A 17,387-nucleotide genomic window follows, 5' to 3' on the forward strand; every position below is an offset into this window, starting at 1 on the left:
TCAATCGTGGATGTATGCAACTAGTATATAAATAACATAGTATATTTTATATGGAATAGCAGTTCTCAGATAAATTACATAGTGTATTATATATGGAATAGACCTTCTCACGTAATACACGTCATAAACGTTAATTCACCTTATAACGGACATATATTATCAGAAGTTAACATTGGCATCATTTCATTTAACCAAAATAGAAGGTCACAGAGTTTTCCGTACAACAAACACAATGTGCCCATATTCCATTAAATTTGGGTTACGCTATATATTCTTCTGTGTGTTTTACTGAGAGTTTACATTTACATACTATTTGGCCTTTAGCTTATTTCTGTGTGGTTGATAAATTTATTTCTGGAATATTTGGCTTGCCTTTGGATAAAACATTATGTACTTTCCTTGCATCATGTGCCTTTTTAACTGTAGCGAAATTATGAAGACCATATTTCACTTGAAACTACATTTATAATATTACTATTCCAAATACGGTACATAGTATGGAAACTCATACAATCGGTATAGAATATACTTGTCATCATCTTCAGTTCGTCGTTAGCTTAGAATTGTTTCTGGCACACTTACAACTGTTATGTGATCCATACATCATATGTGTTCAAAAAAAAAACCATAGAACGGACCATAATCACTCTGTATCGGCAACAAACCAATAACATGAGAGTGTCCTCCGAATTTTAAAAATAAATATGAATAATAATGTTGAATTAATCCTATTTATAAATAATATAAATCAACACAATAATGGAGTAAAAAGTTTTTTCCAAAGCATGACACCTTAGCTTTTAAAATGACGGAGGGATTGACATGTAATGAAAAAACTCGAAGAACCAATAGAAACATTTTATTTCTCCACATCCTTCGTCCAAGCTCCAAATCATTGTCTTTGTTCTATACCTTTTCCTCTTCGGTAATTTCATCGCTGACGACGACGATTCCAAAAGACGAAACATCTTCTTCGGAACTCCAAGGCTTTGACGGCGAATTCAGAGACCATCACAGGTAAGACCCCACCCCGATTTGTAGCTCTAGCCCGAGCCCAGCTTCTACGTCTTTCTCTTCGTCATGTTCATATATAGTTTGGTAATATTGTTCCGATAAGCTTACAGAAATCACCCGTCGATCCTTTCACCAGAGAATCGTAAACCATCTGCATCTCAAGGTGTTCCACTTGGGGTACCAAAGCAGATTACCCTATTGGTTCTATTGCTACTGGTTATTGCAGAAGTGGAAGCATGTATAGGAGCTTCGGAGGAGAGTTTAGATACTCGATCTGTGCCGGCCACATTCTCGGCTTTCCTTGTGTACATTTTACTTGTGAGAAAATTTAGTCTCTAGAAAATTTTGTTATGAAAAGCAAATTTTGTACTCGACCTGTTTCATAACAAAATTTTCGTGGGTTAATCCTTGTTGGAGTATTTAAATCCTTTTAGACTCTGAGACATCCATGATACTGATGCTTTTAGTCTCTAGATGCGTAACCAATGCAACATGCATGAGGATCATATATACATCTGTTATAGTTGATTACTTTTGCACCAGGTAGCATCATGAACGTGGCTATTAAGACCTGATGCCAGTTATGCCACTTATTATACCATGGAAGTGAGGTACTTGCGTAATAACACTAATCATACCAGTGGGCACAATGCTGTGAGTTATTCTTTCATTATGTCATTCATTATGTGATTGAAGCTTTGTTATATGATATCATCGTGTGTTCTTGACAGGGTCACAGGGACATTATCGGATTAATATGTTCTGGGAAGTTGTGGAATTTTTCTCAACTGAAAACTATAAGTTCTGAAAGTAATTCAAGTTCAGCTTTACTACAACCTACTATACCCAATTATCATAGGAGTCCTTTTTGTGTTTCGCCAACAGAACTGAGGGGTAACAAACATGTATCATCTTTATTTTCAGATTTGTGACGGCCTGTTCGAGAAGACCATTGCTCGGTTTAAAATTCTTGGAACATGTGTTTTGTATCCAAAGCAATACGATCATTAAAGATCTGTTTGGGACTGTGTTTCAGGGTTGTCGGTAGCAAAAGTGATGAACAGTTGATAGCATCTGCTTGTATGAACCTTATCAAGCTTCCGCCCTGTCAAAGGTTTGTCCTCCGACTCCTCCCATAACTCATCATCTTCGTTGGATTTTGCTCATTAAAAAAAAACTCAATCATTTGTCTCGAATAAGTTGTCTTGCACTCTATGTTATATAACAGAAGAAATCAAATTAAACATATCTTTTCAATGCTGCAGCAATGAACACCTTCAGACCAAATTGATTTACGCCATGAGCGCAGAACGAGTTTTGATATGAGCTGAATAGCTTTTGCGGACCCTTGTTCAGCTACTTAACCACTGCTGGTCCAAAGATTTTGGGTATGTTTTATTCCAACTCTTGGATTCTTTACGATGACAGAGAAACTGTTATAAATGAGTGACTGTTCTTTCTCGTCTGATACATTTTTATTGGGTTCATGTCTTTTTATATATGGTTTCCTCTCTGTCCAAGACTCGGTCACTTTTTTATCCTCAAGCTAAACAACAAGAAGACATCCAGCTATATAAGCTATATGTTATAGCAACGAAGGAGTCATCTTTAGAGGCACGAACCGATCTACTTCTCTCAAATTAAAAGAATATCACTCCTTTGAGTTCTATATAAGCTATTATGCTGACTCTCTAATAGAAAACACAAGGGTCTGCAGCAAGAGAGGTCTTCGCTGCAATAAGACTATGAAAATAGAGTTGAAGATATCAATAAGACTAGGTAATTTTTTTTATGTTCTATATGCTACGATTTCCTAGGTTATTATTAGTCAAACCCAAATAATCTTTTTGTCGTTTGATATATTCACAAACATTTACGTGAAGAATGTGATCTAAGATATCAAAAGAGAATCATTCTGAAAAAATCTACTTATACAAGTTGTTTGGACTCTTTTATTTAAGTAACAATTATTTGGTCCTACCATCTATTAATCAACTAACTAAATATAACTGTATGGTTACCTACCTATATTTCTTACGCCAAATCTAAACCACTAATAAAACAACTATATTTTAACCACTAATAAAACAACTATATTTTATTAGACAGACCAAACATGTTCCACAATATTATAGAACACAATATATTTTATATCGAAGACACTATACACTATATAATCAAACACATTGAGTTTTGCGATACATGGTCATCTTTCATGACAGTTATATGTACTATAATGTACTATAATCATATCACGTATTGTATCATCTCAATCAATCTAAGATTCCAAAATATTATTGTTTAAATCGTTATATACCAAGTTCTTCTTTATTAGTCCACTCTCATCTATCAAAGATAAAATCTGTTTTTTTTTTAAATCGGATCAAGTTTATAATTACCACGTTTTCCTAACTATTGTGATAATATTGTAAAATATAAGTTATTAATTTGCTAGCATAAATTTCTCTAACCTGCTTTAACTGAATAGATTTTCGAAACAATCTTTTCGATAGGATTTTAAATACATAAAAACTAAAATCTTAGAAAAATTGATCTACAAGTTTCGTATTAACTGGATAAACATTATCGTTTGGAAATTATATTCCAGTAATATTCCTTATTCCTTCAACTAAAAAATCATATCAGATCTTCTTTAACTTCAACCCTAATTATATGTACCCTACAAACACGGCGACCCCTCCTATTATAAATGGTTGCTCGTGGTTAACCCCTAAGTTCATGAAACATATCGATACAAAACAATGGCAAACAATATGCAGCTGTCTTTCTTGAACGATCTCAAACCTCACAAAACTGCTTGGCGCATTCAAGTGAAAATCCTCCACTCATGGAGATTCTTCATGAAAGGTGTTGGTGAATCTATGGAACTCATCCTAAGTGATGCACATGTAAGTTTCTCTATTTATATATAGTCTATATATGAGTAGACACAAACTAACCTTTTTTTTTTATAGGGAACAAAAATCCATGCCTCGTGTAAGAAGACCTACATGGCTGATTTGGCTAAGCATGTTCGTGTTGGTGCGTGGAGAAACATTGATCATTTCTGTGTTTCTGGTGCTGGGAATGGTGCATATCGATCAACTGGTCACAAATATCGCTTGGCTTTTATTCACAGCACTAAAATATCAGAGTCTACCCTACATGATGACAACATGTTTCTTAACATTGTTGATTTCGATTCAATACAAAGTGGTTTGCTAGATTCGAACTTTCTGATTGGTATGTTTATTTTAAGAATAGATATAATTTCCCTATTATCACAATAATGTTTAGGTAACTAACACATAAATTATATGATTCAGATGTTTTCGGACAAGTTTTAGACTTGGGTGATCTCGAGACTATTCAGTGTACTGGAGGTAAACAAAGAAAGAAGTTGGAGTTTTCACTCGTGAATGTTTGGTATGCTTTATAAATACGGTAGTTTTAAATACTAAGATGTATGTATAATTTAGTATCTAATAGTATTGTATAAATGTTTTCAGTGGTCAAAGATTAGCTTGCTGTCTATGGGGGAAATTTGCAGAGAATCTCCACTCTGTTTGCCAAGAAACAGAAGGCATTGTATTATGGCTTCTAAGATTCGCTAAGATTGGGCAATACAGAGGTATCTATTATGCATCCTATAAACTAATATCTACACATACTATTCCAGTTATATATTTTACCTGCTTGATATATAAATCACCATTGTTGTTGACTCTTAGTGTTGTTCATTATTAGGAGAAGTCCAGATCTCCAATGCTTTCGATGCAAGTCAGCTCTTTATCAATCCTGAAATAGCAGAAGCAGATGAGTTTAAACAAAGGTTTACACTTAACAATAATAAATTTTTGTTACATTGTAATTCAGTTTTTTTATTATCTAACAAAAAACATATTCTGACCGTAGAGAGACTGATGAATCCCAAGCTTTAGCAATATCAGAATCAGAAGATAACAAGCTTGTGTTGCAGATTAAACGAGATAAATGGATGCAATATCCACAAAAAAACATTCACGAGTTGTTTGAATCTACCCAGGTGCAAATTCCAAAAAATAATTTATTTCATATTTATATTATAGATATCTTCGTTTCAATTCAAAAGGTTAAATGTTTATGTTCTTTGTAGGATGAAATCCTATGCAGAATAGTGGCAACAATATATGCCATTGACACCGATTGGGGATGGTATTATTTTGGGTGCCAAGACTGCAACAAGAAGGTGTTTCCCCATTCAAAAATCGTCAAGAAGCTTTATGGAAAGGATGTTGTTACACATATGTGGTATTGTGAAACATGCAAAGTAAAAGTTAGCTCTGTCTCCCCTAGGTAATTCTTGCACATTTTACAAAACAAAACTCTCTGTCAATACTCTATGTGTCTAGGAGTTTACTTACTGGATTTTCAGATTCAAAATTCATTTGCTGGTGAAAGATGATACTGGCGAGTCATCCTTTATGTTGCTGGATTCAATTGCTATTGGAGTTGTTCCACAATCTGCTACAGATCTACTGAATGGTTCACTTGATGAAGTGAGTATTTATCGTTATCTCTTATTAACATAATTTGTTTTATTTTGTTTATATGTTAACACATTTTTTAATATACAGCTTGAAGACACTTCTTCATTTCCGGATGCAATTACAACTTTGGTTGGACAGACTTTTATGTTTGGAGTTTACATTGAAAAAGATGGTTCTTCTGGCGCAGGGGTGTCATACAAAGTTGGTAAGGTTTGGAAAGACCTACGTATGTTAATGCTTGGTGAAAACTCAGAAAGCTATTCTGTTCCTAACCAAGGAATTGAGGTAGCATATGCAATTTCTATGTTTTTTGTTCTATGAATTATATGGCAGTTATAAATTTTGACCCGTGATACCAAAAATTATTTACTGTAGGCATCACCTTTGCTTCTGGAGGCTCAAGGTGATGAAAGTGTTTCTACCCCTTCTTCCAAACGAAAAGGAGACCACCAGGAACTACCAGAACTAGAATCTACCTCCAAAAAGCAGAGCACTAAAGTTATCAAAATGGAGAAGATACAGGATGATTCTTCTGAATCGAGCTAAACAGTGAAAGTTTGTTTGGTTTGTAGGTGTTTTCATGTTTGGTTTTTATTTTCGGATTTTGCATAATTGTTTGGTTTTTTCTATTATCTTTGATTCATTTCTTTTTAAGTGATTTCCAAATAATCTTAATATTATTTCGTTTCGAATAAATTATTTTGTAATTTGTGGAACATTATATAGCTGGCATTATAGTATAGATCCTACCCCAACAACTTCAAAATTCTACCTAATATACCGTTTCAGTTATGTTTGCAATTATATTCAAAATTCTCCATAATAAATAGTTTAAGTTATTAAAATGAAAATATTGTATCTGCGATTTATAATACATTTAAAATAGATATGATCACAGAAATATTTTATAAATAATTATTGCTCTACAAATATGATCACAGAAATATTCTAGAATATTTATAATATTACAAATTATTGGTAGAATATTTAAACATTAAAATACAGTATCTACGATTTAGAATACATTTAAAACTGTATAGTATATTCAATTTATTTATTTACAAAATTAGTATTAACGACCAATATTTATTAATTCGCTAGCATCAATTTCTATAACCTACTTTAACTGAATAGATTTTCGAAACAATCTATTATATACGTTTTTAAAAACATAAAATTCAAAATATTTCAATAGATGATCTACAAGTTTATTATTAACTACAATACATAATCAATTTGTTGGAAAACAATTAAGTTACCTATTTTAACTGGATAAACATTAACTTTCTTATTAATTCATAACAATCAGTATTCCATTTTTCTCGGGTAATATTCTTTATTCATCCAACGATAAAATCATATCAAATATTCTAAACACTCAACCCCAAATATGCGTGCCCTACAAACACGTTGACCCCTCCTATTATAAATAGCAACTCGTGGTTTACCCCTTAAGGAACAACCCCTGAATAACTTTCTACTCGGAAATACACTTATGGCTTCTATAATCAAAATCAGCAATTTGAGTGATGTTCAGCCTTTCAAATCTGAATGGAGAGTCGAGGTTAAAGTTCTCCATAAGTGGCTTACATTCAATCACCAGTCTGGTGCTTCTATTGAAATGGTTTTAGCAGACAAAAATGTAAGATTTAACTTAAACCTATAAGTTTAGTTTGTATATTTAATATATGAGCTTAAACGTTTTTTTTTTTATGATTAAGGGTGTGAAGATCCATGCCAGTTGCAAACAAACTTTGATGCCAAAACTCGAGAATTATTTCCGTGTTGGAGAATGGAAAGTTATTACTAACTTTACGTTAAGTCCAGCCTCTGGTTTAAACCGGCCCACCAACCATAGATACAAAATGAAGTTTGTGAGTCAAACTTCAATATCGGATTCAAATCTGCAATGCCACAACATGTTCCTCGATCTCCATGATTTTGCCAACGTGTTAAATGGTTCACAAGACCCGAGTTTTCTTATTGGTAACTCTTATTAATTTTTGGTTGTTTATTTTTATATACATATATTTGTTTTCTTAGTGTTTAATTAAACGTTTTTGCATATCAGATGTTGTTGGCGAAGTCTTAGATCTTGGTGGACTGGATATTGTTCAATTTGCAAGAAAAGAAGTTACCAGATTGGAGTTTACTCTAAGAGATATCAAGTAAGTTTTGTTTACACAGAAATTAAAATATAGATTTTTCTAGATTTGTGCTAAGTTAATTAATTATCACAGAGATCAACGCCTTCATTGCTGCATTACGGGAGGATTAGCTGATAAGTTGACCCAAGAAGGCAATATGCCAAACAATGGAGATATTTGTTTAATCAGATTTGCTAAATTATGCAACTACAAGGGTATTGTTATAGTATATATAGTTTTTCATTACATATTTGTTTAATGGTCAGTTTTTTTGTCTTATATATTGACATTATAACGTTTATCATTGCAGGTAAACTGCAAGTCTCCAATGCATTTGATTCCTCATTATTGCTGTTAAACCCAGATATCAGTGAAGCCCAAGCGCTGAATCAAATGTATGTAAAAGTTATTTTTCTAAATTGTACATATATGTTACCAAATTCAGAGTTTTGCTTTTATCATTTAGGTTTCATGGTGATGATAACTCTCTTGATGTTTACCAACCTAAGAAAACACGCCAGAAATGGTCACAATATCCATTCAGAACCATTCAAGAAATGAAACACACGGATAAGGTTTATTTTGATTTGTTTTTCGAAAATTTATCGGAAATTTTATAACAAATTTGTGAAAGTCAGCTCTTTTGATATGTAATTCGTTTTCACAAACAATTTTATGTTTTCCAAGGTTGGAAGTTGCAGAGTAATTTGTACTGTTTATGCTATTGACACCGCGAGTGGATGGTATTATTTTGCTTGTGTGGTCTGCAACAATAAGGTTTTCAAAGCTCCTATTGTATTTGATGATCTGGATGAGTCTAACTGGTGGTGTGAATGGTGCCAGTGTAGTGTTCGGAAAGCTGCACCAAGTTCATATGTTTTCCATCCAAATATATGTTAACATATGATTAGTTATAATATAATGCCATCTAATACATTAAATGTTGAACTAATTATTTTTTTCAGATACAAGTTGGCTTTGCTTGTGCAAGATCTGACTGGTGAGTCTAATTTCAATCTGTTAGACTCTGCGGCTACGTTTATTGTGAAAATTTCTGCAGCAAAAGTTGTTAATCAATGGTTTGATGAGGTAATATATAAATTATTTTGAGCCAACCATAAGAATATTTTTAATAGTAGTTATCTGGTGTATAATTATTCTAACAACTTTAACAGATTGGAAATCAAGAAATGTTACCACCTGAGATCGTTGATATTGTTGGCAAAACTTATGGTTTCGGGATTTCATTTGATGAGAGCAACCGTTCTTGTGGAACTCAGTTCAGTGCTAAGAAAGTTTGGAATCTTACTGATATAATGTGGAAGAGAATCAAGTCACTTCATCAGATTTCGACCAGTTCAAGGAAGAAACAATTCTTAAATGTGGATGAGGTTGAAAACAAAGATCATGGTGAAGCTAAAGAGAATAAAAGTTGCTGATTTGAATCATATTCTCGGATGCTTTTATTTCGGTTTTTTTAGTTTTGATTTGTCTTATGTTTTTGCTTTTAAATGTTTTATTTTCATTTATTGTGCCCTGGCTTTCGTCTTGAATTTTTTTTTTATCAAATAAAATTAATAGAGGGTTTGTTTTTTATTTGATTAATTAATTTTCAAGTTATTTCCGAATAGTTCTATTATTTTTTGTTTCATTATATATTATATTCTTCGTTGTTTCCATTTAATCTCCCTGTCATTTTATTATATCCTACCCCAATAATTAATTATATTTTTTCTTCTCTCTATTAAACTTAATCAGATATGTTTTATATAATTTACCTTTTAGTTGGATGAAAATCATTGAAGTATAGGCTTCTTGATACCAACCGTTGGATCACTGGTCACATTTTTGCTGCTGAGAAAATAAACTATGTTAGTTTAACACGATTTATTCAAATTTTAAATACATAGTATCCGAAATCTTAGAATACGTGATCTACAAGTTTATTATTAAATGAAATATGTGATCAATTAGTATGCAAAAAATTGAAAATGTTACCTACTTACATGTGAATATTCATGCATGTAGATCAAGTGTATCAAAGAAGATCTAACAAATAACCACTGCGACCCCTCCGATAAAAAATGTAGATTAATGGTATCAAAGAAGATCTAACAAATGAGCTATTTTGGTTTGTAGGCCCTTTGTTGATTTATTTTGCATTATTTTATCAAACAAACGATTGCATTACAGATTACACAATTTCAAGGATCATTTTTGGTTAATTCCAAAATTGTATTTGACGGGTTTTCTAACTATGTCAGACGACACCAACAGTAGCCATGACAGACATACTAAGGATTGCTCATCACTAAAAAGGAAGATGTGTGATTCTGTTCTTTCATCTCAACCAAAGAAAAGGAGTTCTACATTAGTACAAGATTTAGAGAATTCTAATACTCCTCAGAACAGATCTGGACTTTTGCCTTTGAAAAGGGTTTTCAGTAGGGTGTTGGCTGATGTCACGAATATTGTACAACAGTCCCCAAGTGATCCACTATCTCAAGTTTTTAACCATCCTGAATCTGTTCACTACTCCACAGAATCATCAAGAGGTCTTATTCGTAAACCCTTACCCAGTAATTATGCCTATATGTCATTTCGCCAAACATAAATTATCTAAAATGTTTGTGTATTGTTATGTTTTATCAGTTAAACTGAACGAGAGGACTAGGCCATCCACTAAGCAAAATTTGCCTGATTTAAATACATCTGGTAAGATCATCTTGAACTAATTAAAGAGTAATTTCATTTATTTTCATCTAACCAACTGCGGCCACGTTTATGATAGGTTTAACTTGGCAATCCTTACAAGGTTCTAGCTCTATAAATGACACGATCACTTCAAGCAAAAGAAGTTGTGGAAATATTCGTCCAAAAAATCTATTCCAATCGTTCTCAAGCTCTGCTACTACTGATCTTCCTACTACGACTACATTGTCCAGAAAAGGAAAGCAAGGTTGTCTATATGAAACCAACATAGAAGAAATCCCAGAATTGCAGAATCCTCTCGAAGGTATTTGGCCATATTATGTTATTTATATAAGAGTTACACTGTATGTGATCAGTACTAATCTATATTGTTACATGAGCAGAAGAGAGTTACCAGATTTATGATATCAGTTCAGAAGAAGAAAATACAAATGATGATGATCATTCTGATTGTAATACACCAACTTTGCCCCAAGAAGAAATAAGTGATCAAAGTGCTTATATTTCAACAATGGCAACTGTTTTTAAGACCATGTTTGAAGAGAAACCAGTTAAGAAAGGATGGGCCAAAAAAAAATACGTTCGTTCAGGTAGTTTGTTTTGTAACAAAATTCTTCAAAACTATGTGTGCATATTGTGTCGACTATATGACTGACTAATGTTTCAATATTTTTTTAGAGAGAAAACCAGTTGTTACGGCAGAATCCTCAGCAAAGAAAACAGGTTATGTAACATGTCCTTACATTGCTTATAACTGTCAATTTTTATGTTTAAAATGTTGTCTAATGTTGACTTGCTTATGAATTTATGACAGAATACATTGATGAAGGTGATCCAACATATAAATGTGAACACTGTGGAGCCATTATGTGGTACGGAGAACGTATCGAGAAGAAAAGGAAGACCAAGACACCTAAATTTGCTCTATGTTGCGGGCAAGGTCAAGTTCAGTTACCATTATTGAAGCAGTCACCAGATATTCTAAGCAAATTGCTAAACGATAAGGATGAGATCAGCAAGTACTATAGGGAGAATATCAGACAAATTAATATGGTTTTCTCATTCACTTCGCTCGGTGGCAAAATTGATCGATCAGCTCCACAAGGAGCTGGACCAAAGATGGTTGTTCTTCAAGGAGAGAATTATCACTTAATGGGTAGTTTAAAACCACCACCAGGAGGAGATCCTAAGTTCGGCCAGCTCTATATTGTCGATACAGAGAACGAAATAGACAATCGGGCATCTATTATCGGGTATGCTATATATTTTACCATGTACGAACAGTACTAACTCTGCTTACAAACACGAACATGACGTTTAGTATTTTTGATTCTTGGTCAGGAAATATAAAACAAAGCGTGAGAAAGCAAAAAAAGAGAGATTGAGGAAGCAAGTTATTGAAAGAATTGTGAAGATGCTGGACGAAGTGAATCCATATGTTCATCAGTTTAGATCAGCTAGAGAAAGGTTTAGTACTAATCCAGAAGAAACACTGCATATGAGAATTGTTAGTAGTCGAGAAAAGGATGGAAGGACATATGATACTCCTACTGCATCTGAAGTTGCCGCACTGATTCCAGGAGATTTCAGTTTGGACATGGATAAAAGAGACATCATTTTAGAAGAAAAACAGACAGGATATCTTAAAAGGATCAGTGAAATACATCCATCTTATCTTGCACTTCAATACCCTCTCATATTTACATACGGTGAAGATGGATTCAGGCTTGGAATCAAAAAGAGAACTACGGATGCTACAGCTCAGCATAAAAGGCAGAATATCAGTATGAGACAATGGTATGCTTTTCGGCTCCAAGAAAGAGAGAATGAGTGTCATACTCTTCTACATTCTAAGAGGTTGTTTCAGCAGTTTTTGGTTGATTCCTATTCCTATACGGTCCGATAGCTTCGACTCTATTCAACAAGCTGAGAATGATGGAAAGGTCGATATGCATGACCAGGGAAGTCGTTATCTATTGCCAGCCTCATTTACTGGATCTCCACGATACATGAAAAATATGTATTTGGATGCTATGGCTGTTTGCAAATATTTTGGGTTTCCAGATCTGTTTATAACATTTACCTGCAATCCCAAATGGCCTGAAATAACAAGGTATTTAGAACCTCGCAATCTCACTGCAGATGACAGACCAGAAATTATTGGCAGACTGTTCAAGGGTAAATTGGATTCCCTAATGCTGGACTTGACGGATAAACAGCTCTTGGGAAAGACTGTGGCATGTGAGTTCTACTGAATTTGATATAAACGTTTTTTTTTTAATATTTGCTGCATCCTACATCTTACTCCTTATTCTTTAAATGCAGCCATGTATACTATCGAGTTCCAAAAACGTGGTCTTCCTCATGCTCACATTCTTCTATTTATGGCTCCTGGGTCAAAATTTCCTACCACCGAAGACATTGACAATATCATTTCAGCTGAAATTCCAGATAAAGATAAGGAGCCAGAGCTTTTTGAGGTAGTGAAAGATATGATGATTCATGGTCCTTGTGGAGCTGTTAATATGAATTCACCTTGCATGGAGAATGGAAAATGTTCTAAGTTGTATCCTAAAGTTCATAATGAAACGACTACTGTGAACAAAGAAGGGTTTCCTGTTTACAGACGAAGAGACCAGCCTGATCGCTTTATTGAAAAACACGGTTTCAAATGTGACAACAGATATGTCATTCCTTATAATAGGGATCTCTCAATTCGTTATCGAGCTCACATTAACGTTGAATGGTGTAATCAGACAGGTTCTATTAAGTACTTATTTAAGTACATTAATAAAGGACAAGATCGTTGTACTGTAGCCGTTGAGAATCCAGTGAATGCTAAACAGAAAGGAGCAGCAAGTGACACAGTGTCTACTGATGGATCTTCGACCCAAGAGAATAAAAATGAAATTAAGGATTTCTTCAACTGCAGGTATAGTTATTTCACCTATATTAGACGATTGCGTTTAAATATTAAATGGACCTAAATATGTGTTCCTGATTTCTTTTGTTTTTCTTTGCAGATATGTATCCGCGTCTGAAGGAGGATGGAGAACTTTTAAGTTCCCTATACACTATCGATCAGTACCGGTTGAGAGGATACAATTTCACCTACCGGGAAAACAGATTGTTATTTTCAGAGATGATGACACATATGAAAAAGTTACCAGTCGCGTTCTTATTGAAGATACTTATTTCATGGGTTGGTTTGAATTGAACAAAGTCAGTGCTGTTGCTCGGAAACTGACTCTAGCTGAAATCCCAACACGTTTTGTTTGGAATAAAAAAGAGCGGAAGTTTACTGATAGAAAGAAAGGATTCAGTATTGGGAGAATCAACTACGCTCCACGAAAGATTGAACAGGCGTTTTATTTGCGTGTCTTGCTTAATATTGTAAGAGGTCCGACATGTACCGAGGATATCAGAACATTTAACAATGTTCTGTATTCGTCGTACAAAGAGACATGCTTTGCTCGGGGTTTGTTAGAAGATGATCAAGAATACATTGACGATATCGTTCGGACAAGTTTTACAGGTTCAGCAGCGTATATGCGACAATGTTTTGTGGTCATGCTCATGTCAAATAGTCTGTCGGAGCCAGAAACTGTTTGGGAACACAATTGGAAATTTCTATCTGAAGACATTGAGTATCGTCGTAGAAAGCTATTAAATAGACCAGGTATCTTTACTCTTCTTATTGATTATGTAGATTTTTGTTTAGCATTATACACTCACATAATTCCCCGTGTAAACCTCTCTCTTTGATAATGTAGATTTATGCTTGAGTGAGGAGGAGATTAAACAGCTTACTCTACACGAGATTGAGAAGATTTTGAAAAGGAATGGTACTTCTCTGGAGGCATGGGAATATATGACAAAGCCGATATCTGATTTTTCTCAGCAGGAGAATGTGTTGATTATGGATGAGCTTGCGTACGACAGAGAGCGGTTAAAGGCTGATCATGATCGAGACTTTTCAAAAATGACAGACGAACAAAGAGAGATTTATGAAGAGGTTCTTAGTGCTGTCTTGGAAAACAGAGGCGGCGTATTTTTTGTGTATGGCTTTGGTGGAACTGGAAAAACTTTTTTGTGGAGATTGCTGTCTGCTGCTGTTAGATACAGAGGAGAAATATGTTTGAATGTTGCATCAAGTGGGATAGCTTCGCTACTTCTACCAGGGGGAAGGACAGCACATTCTAAATTTGGGATACCAATCAATCCAGATGAATTTTCGACTTGCACACTAACGCACGGATCTGATCAATCAAATTTGACTAAAGCAGCGTCTCTGATCATCTGGGACGAAGCACCAATGATGAGCAAGCACTGCTTTGAAGCGTTGGATAGGAGTATGGCCGACATTGTTGGGAATAAGGACAATTTGTCATTTGCTGGAAAAGTTGTTGTCCTAGGAGGTGACTTTAGACAAGTCTTGCCTGTCATTCATGGAGCAGGAAGGGCTGAAATCGTTTTGGCATCTCTAAATTCCTCTTATCTATGGAAACATGTGAAGATTATGAAGCTAACAAAGAACATGAGGCTACTGTCAAACAATCTGTCTCCTGAAGAAGCGAAAGAGTTACATGAGTTTTCACAGTGGATATTAGATGTTGGAGATGGAAATATTGGTGATGCAAACGATGGTGAGGCTCTAATTACCATTCCAGATGAGTTTCTTATTCTTGATGCAGATGATCCAATCAAGGCTATAAGCAAAGCTATCTATGGAGATGTTACGTCTTTGCAACAGAATAAAGAGCCTAAGTTTTTTCAAGAAAGAGCAATACTATGTCCTACTAACGAGGATGTGGACAATATTAATCAGCACATGTTGGATAATCTTGATGGTTCGTTACTGATTTCTTCTTATAAATCTATATTTTGATTATATACGCAAGTATAAGTATATTTATTTAGTCTTTAACTTTTTACAGGTGAGGAAAGGGTCTACTTAAGCTCTGATTCTATAGATCCTTCAGATAAATTTTCGGTTAATGACCAAGCTCTGACTCCTGATTTTTTAAACAAAATCAAAGTTTCAGGATTACCAAATCATAGTCTTCGTTTGAAAGTTGGTTGTCCTGTGATGTTGCTAAGAAACATAGATCCTACTGGCGGATTAATGAATGGGACTCGGCTTCAGATAACAGAGATGTATGATCACATTATAAAGGCGAAAGTAATAACTGGAGACAAGGTTGGTCAAACTGTTCTTCTTCCTAGACTTGCTATTACACCTTCTGTGGCATTTGCCATAACAATTAATAAGAGTCAGGGCCAGTCACTCTCAGAAGTTGGCATTTATCTACCTAGGCCAGTGTTTTCACATGGACAACTATATGTTGCCATCTCTAGAGTTACATCTAAAAGAGGGTTGAAGATTTTGATCGTGGACGATCAAGGCAAGCCTCAGAGACAAACAATTAATGTTGTTTTCAAAGAGATTTTCCAGAATCTCTAATTTTCTATTTAGTATGTTTTTTCGTTTTCTAAAACTATCTACTTTTGGCATACTCAATGTTTAAATTTTATCTACTTTTCAAATAATGGCAGAGAAGTTTTTTTATTTTCAATCAAAGCACTCAAACATTACATCACATCAAACAACTTCCGGTTTATTGCTAACTACCGATAAAGTTCCATACCTATTGTCTAGAGGTAATATCAATTTAGGGGAACAACTTACTTTTCTTTTCGAGGCAACACATTCTGGCTATTTGCAAATAACCCTTTGCTTTCATTTATCTACCTGATCATTGACTGATTCTTTTTCGATCCTAGCAAACCAAAACCAAAAACAATTACCATACGATGATTATATAATACCAAAATTAATAGTATCATATAGTAAGGTTCGATAAAGTTTTATAAGATGATGCTTCATCTTAAAGTTTTGTACTTATATGTTTCAAAGCTGACTGTGTTTCTTGGTAGAGATGATGTTTCAAACGGAAGCTCCATTTTATATGTTGCATCAATCTGTAAAAGGTTTCTTGTTAAAGCTTCCGCTACAATTACATTAGAATTCTAAATTGTAACCAAATATCAAACGCACAAAGAATATCCTGTAATAAGCGACCAAATTATATTTAAATTTATTTCAGTGCATAAAAAAATCTTGTAATAAGCGACCATAGAAACCAATATTTTTATGTACAGTAAAAAATAATTATCACAACTTTACATGTTTTGTCGGACTTCTCTTCAGATCTTCTTCGAACACATCAGAAACTATTTAAATCTGGCCTATTTGTTGTTAAAAGTGATCGGAAACAACATGCAGACAAAACCTCCAAGTGATCTGCTGATTTTACAAACGTACAAATTTAAAATTGAACAGTCTATCGATGAAAAAAAGAATAAATAAGGAATAGAAGATCAACCTGTGTAGCTCAATAGGGACGATTCCAATCCGAACACAATGAAAATTTATCCCATCGGAGAGAATTGTATTTTTTTTATTGTCTATTTGCTACTTGACAAAAAGGAAGGTTATCCTCTCAAGTCGGCACAACTTTATACGTGATGAGCTTGGGTCGACTTTTAACATTACAAACCACCACCAGAACTATCTAAATGCAAAACGTGTTGGGCTTAAAAATATCTATAGAAAACAATTAGTTAATAAATATATAAAACCAGAAGCCCATCTATAATAACTCTAATGAGATATATGTCTACAAGATAAAACATCTAGCAATATTTTGTTTTTAAAATTTTATATTCGTTATCAAAAATAAATAATATTTTATTTTAATGGTTTAATATTGATAGTTAATATACAGGAAAATTATTTGTAATTGGAATCAATTGTTGCTATATAAATTTATTTAGGTTTACTAATATGCTTAAAACTAACTATACAAAATTTATTTTCAAATTAAAACACATCCAAAAAACACATTAGCTCGACTCCATATATACCAATATTTTTTATTTCAATAATGTATTTTCAAGCTTTCCTTCTTAATCGATATTCCGT

The 17,387-nt window shown here is 33.8% G+C and overlaps 1 protein-coding gene, 1 long non-coding RNA gene and 1 pseudogene across 6 annotated transcripts; all 3 read left to right on the forward strand.

Annotated features, from left to right (window-relative positions):
* Positions 1-662: 662 nt before the first annotated feature.
* LOC106307248 lies at positions 663-2,757 on the forward strand. 5 transcript variants are annotated; one of them, XR_001263297.1, is made up of 5 exons: positions 663-1,332; positions 1,558-1,668; positions 1,746-1,824; positions 1,939-2,402; positions 2,536-2,757. It is a non-coding gene; the product is annotated as an uncharacterized LOC106307248 (long non-coding RNA). The 5 variants fall into 5 exon arrangements; XR_001263295.1 differs by having other exon boundaries at positions 664-1,332; positions 1,746-2,128; positions 2,280-2,402; XR_001263293.1 differs by having other exon boundaries at positions 1,746-2,402.
* Positions 2,758-2,764: 7 nt separating this feature from the next.
* LOC106307247 (replication protein A 70 kDa DNA-binding subunit B-like) lies at positions 2,765-6,138 on the forward strand. Its single transcript, XM_013744146.1, has 10 exons — positions 2,765-3,923; positions 3,990-4,257; positions 4,341-4,440; positions 4,524-4,645; positions 4,765-4,846; positions 4,930-5,059; positions 5,150-5,349; positions 5,429-5,552; positions 5,631-5,828; positions 5,919-6,138. Exons 1-10 carry the CDS (start codon positions 3,777-3,779, stop codon positions 6,087-6,089), a joined length of 1,542 nt encoding a protein of 513 aa, XP_013599600.1. The 5' UTR covers positions 2,765-3,776; the 3' UTR covers positions 6,090-6,138.
* Positions 6,139-11,269: 5,131 nt separating this feature from the next.
* On the forward strand, positions 11,270-15,866 carry LOC106307245 (annotated as a pseudogene).
* The last annotated feature ends 1,521 nt before the right edge of the window (positions 15,867-17,387 follow it).

The sequence above is a fragment of the Brassica oleracea genome, chromosome C8 (genome assembly GCF_000695525.1).
Source record: "Brassica oleracea var. oleracea cultivar TO1000 chromosome C8, BOL, whole genome shotgun sequence".
In the NCBI taxonomy this organism is placed as follows: Eukaryota; Viridiplantae; Streptophyta; class Magnoliopsida; order Brassicales; family Brassicaceae; genus Brassica; species Brassica oleracea.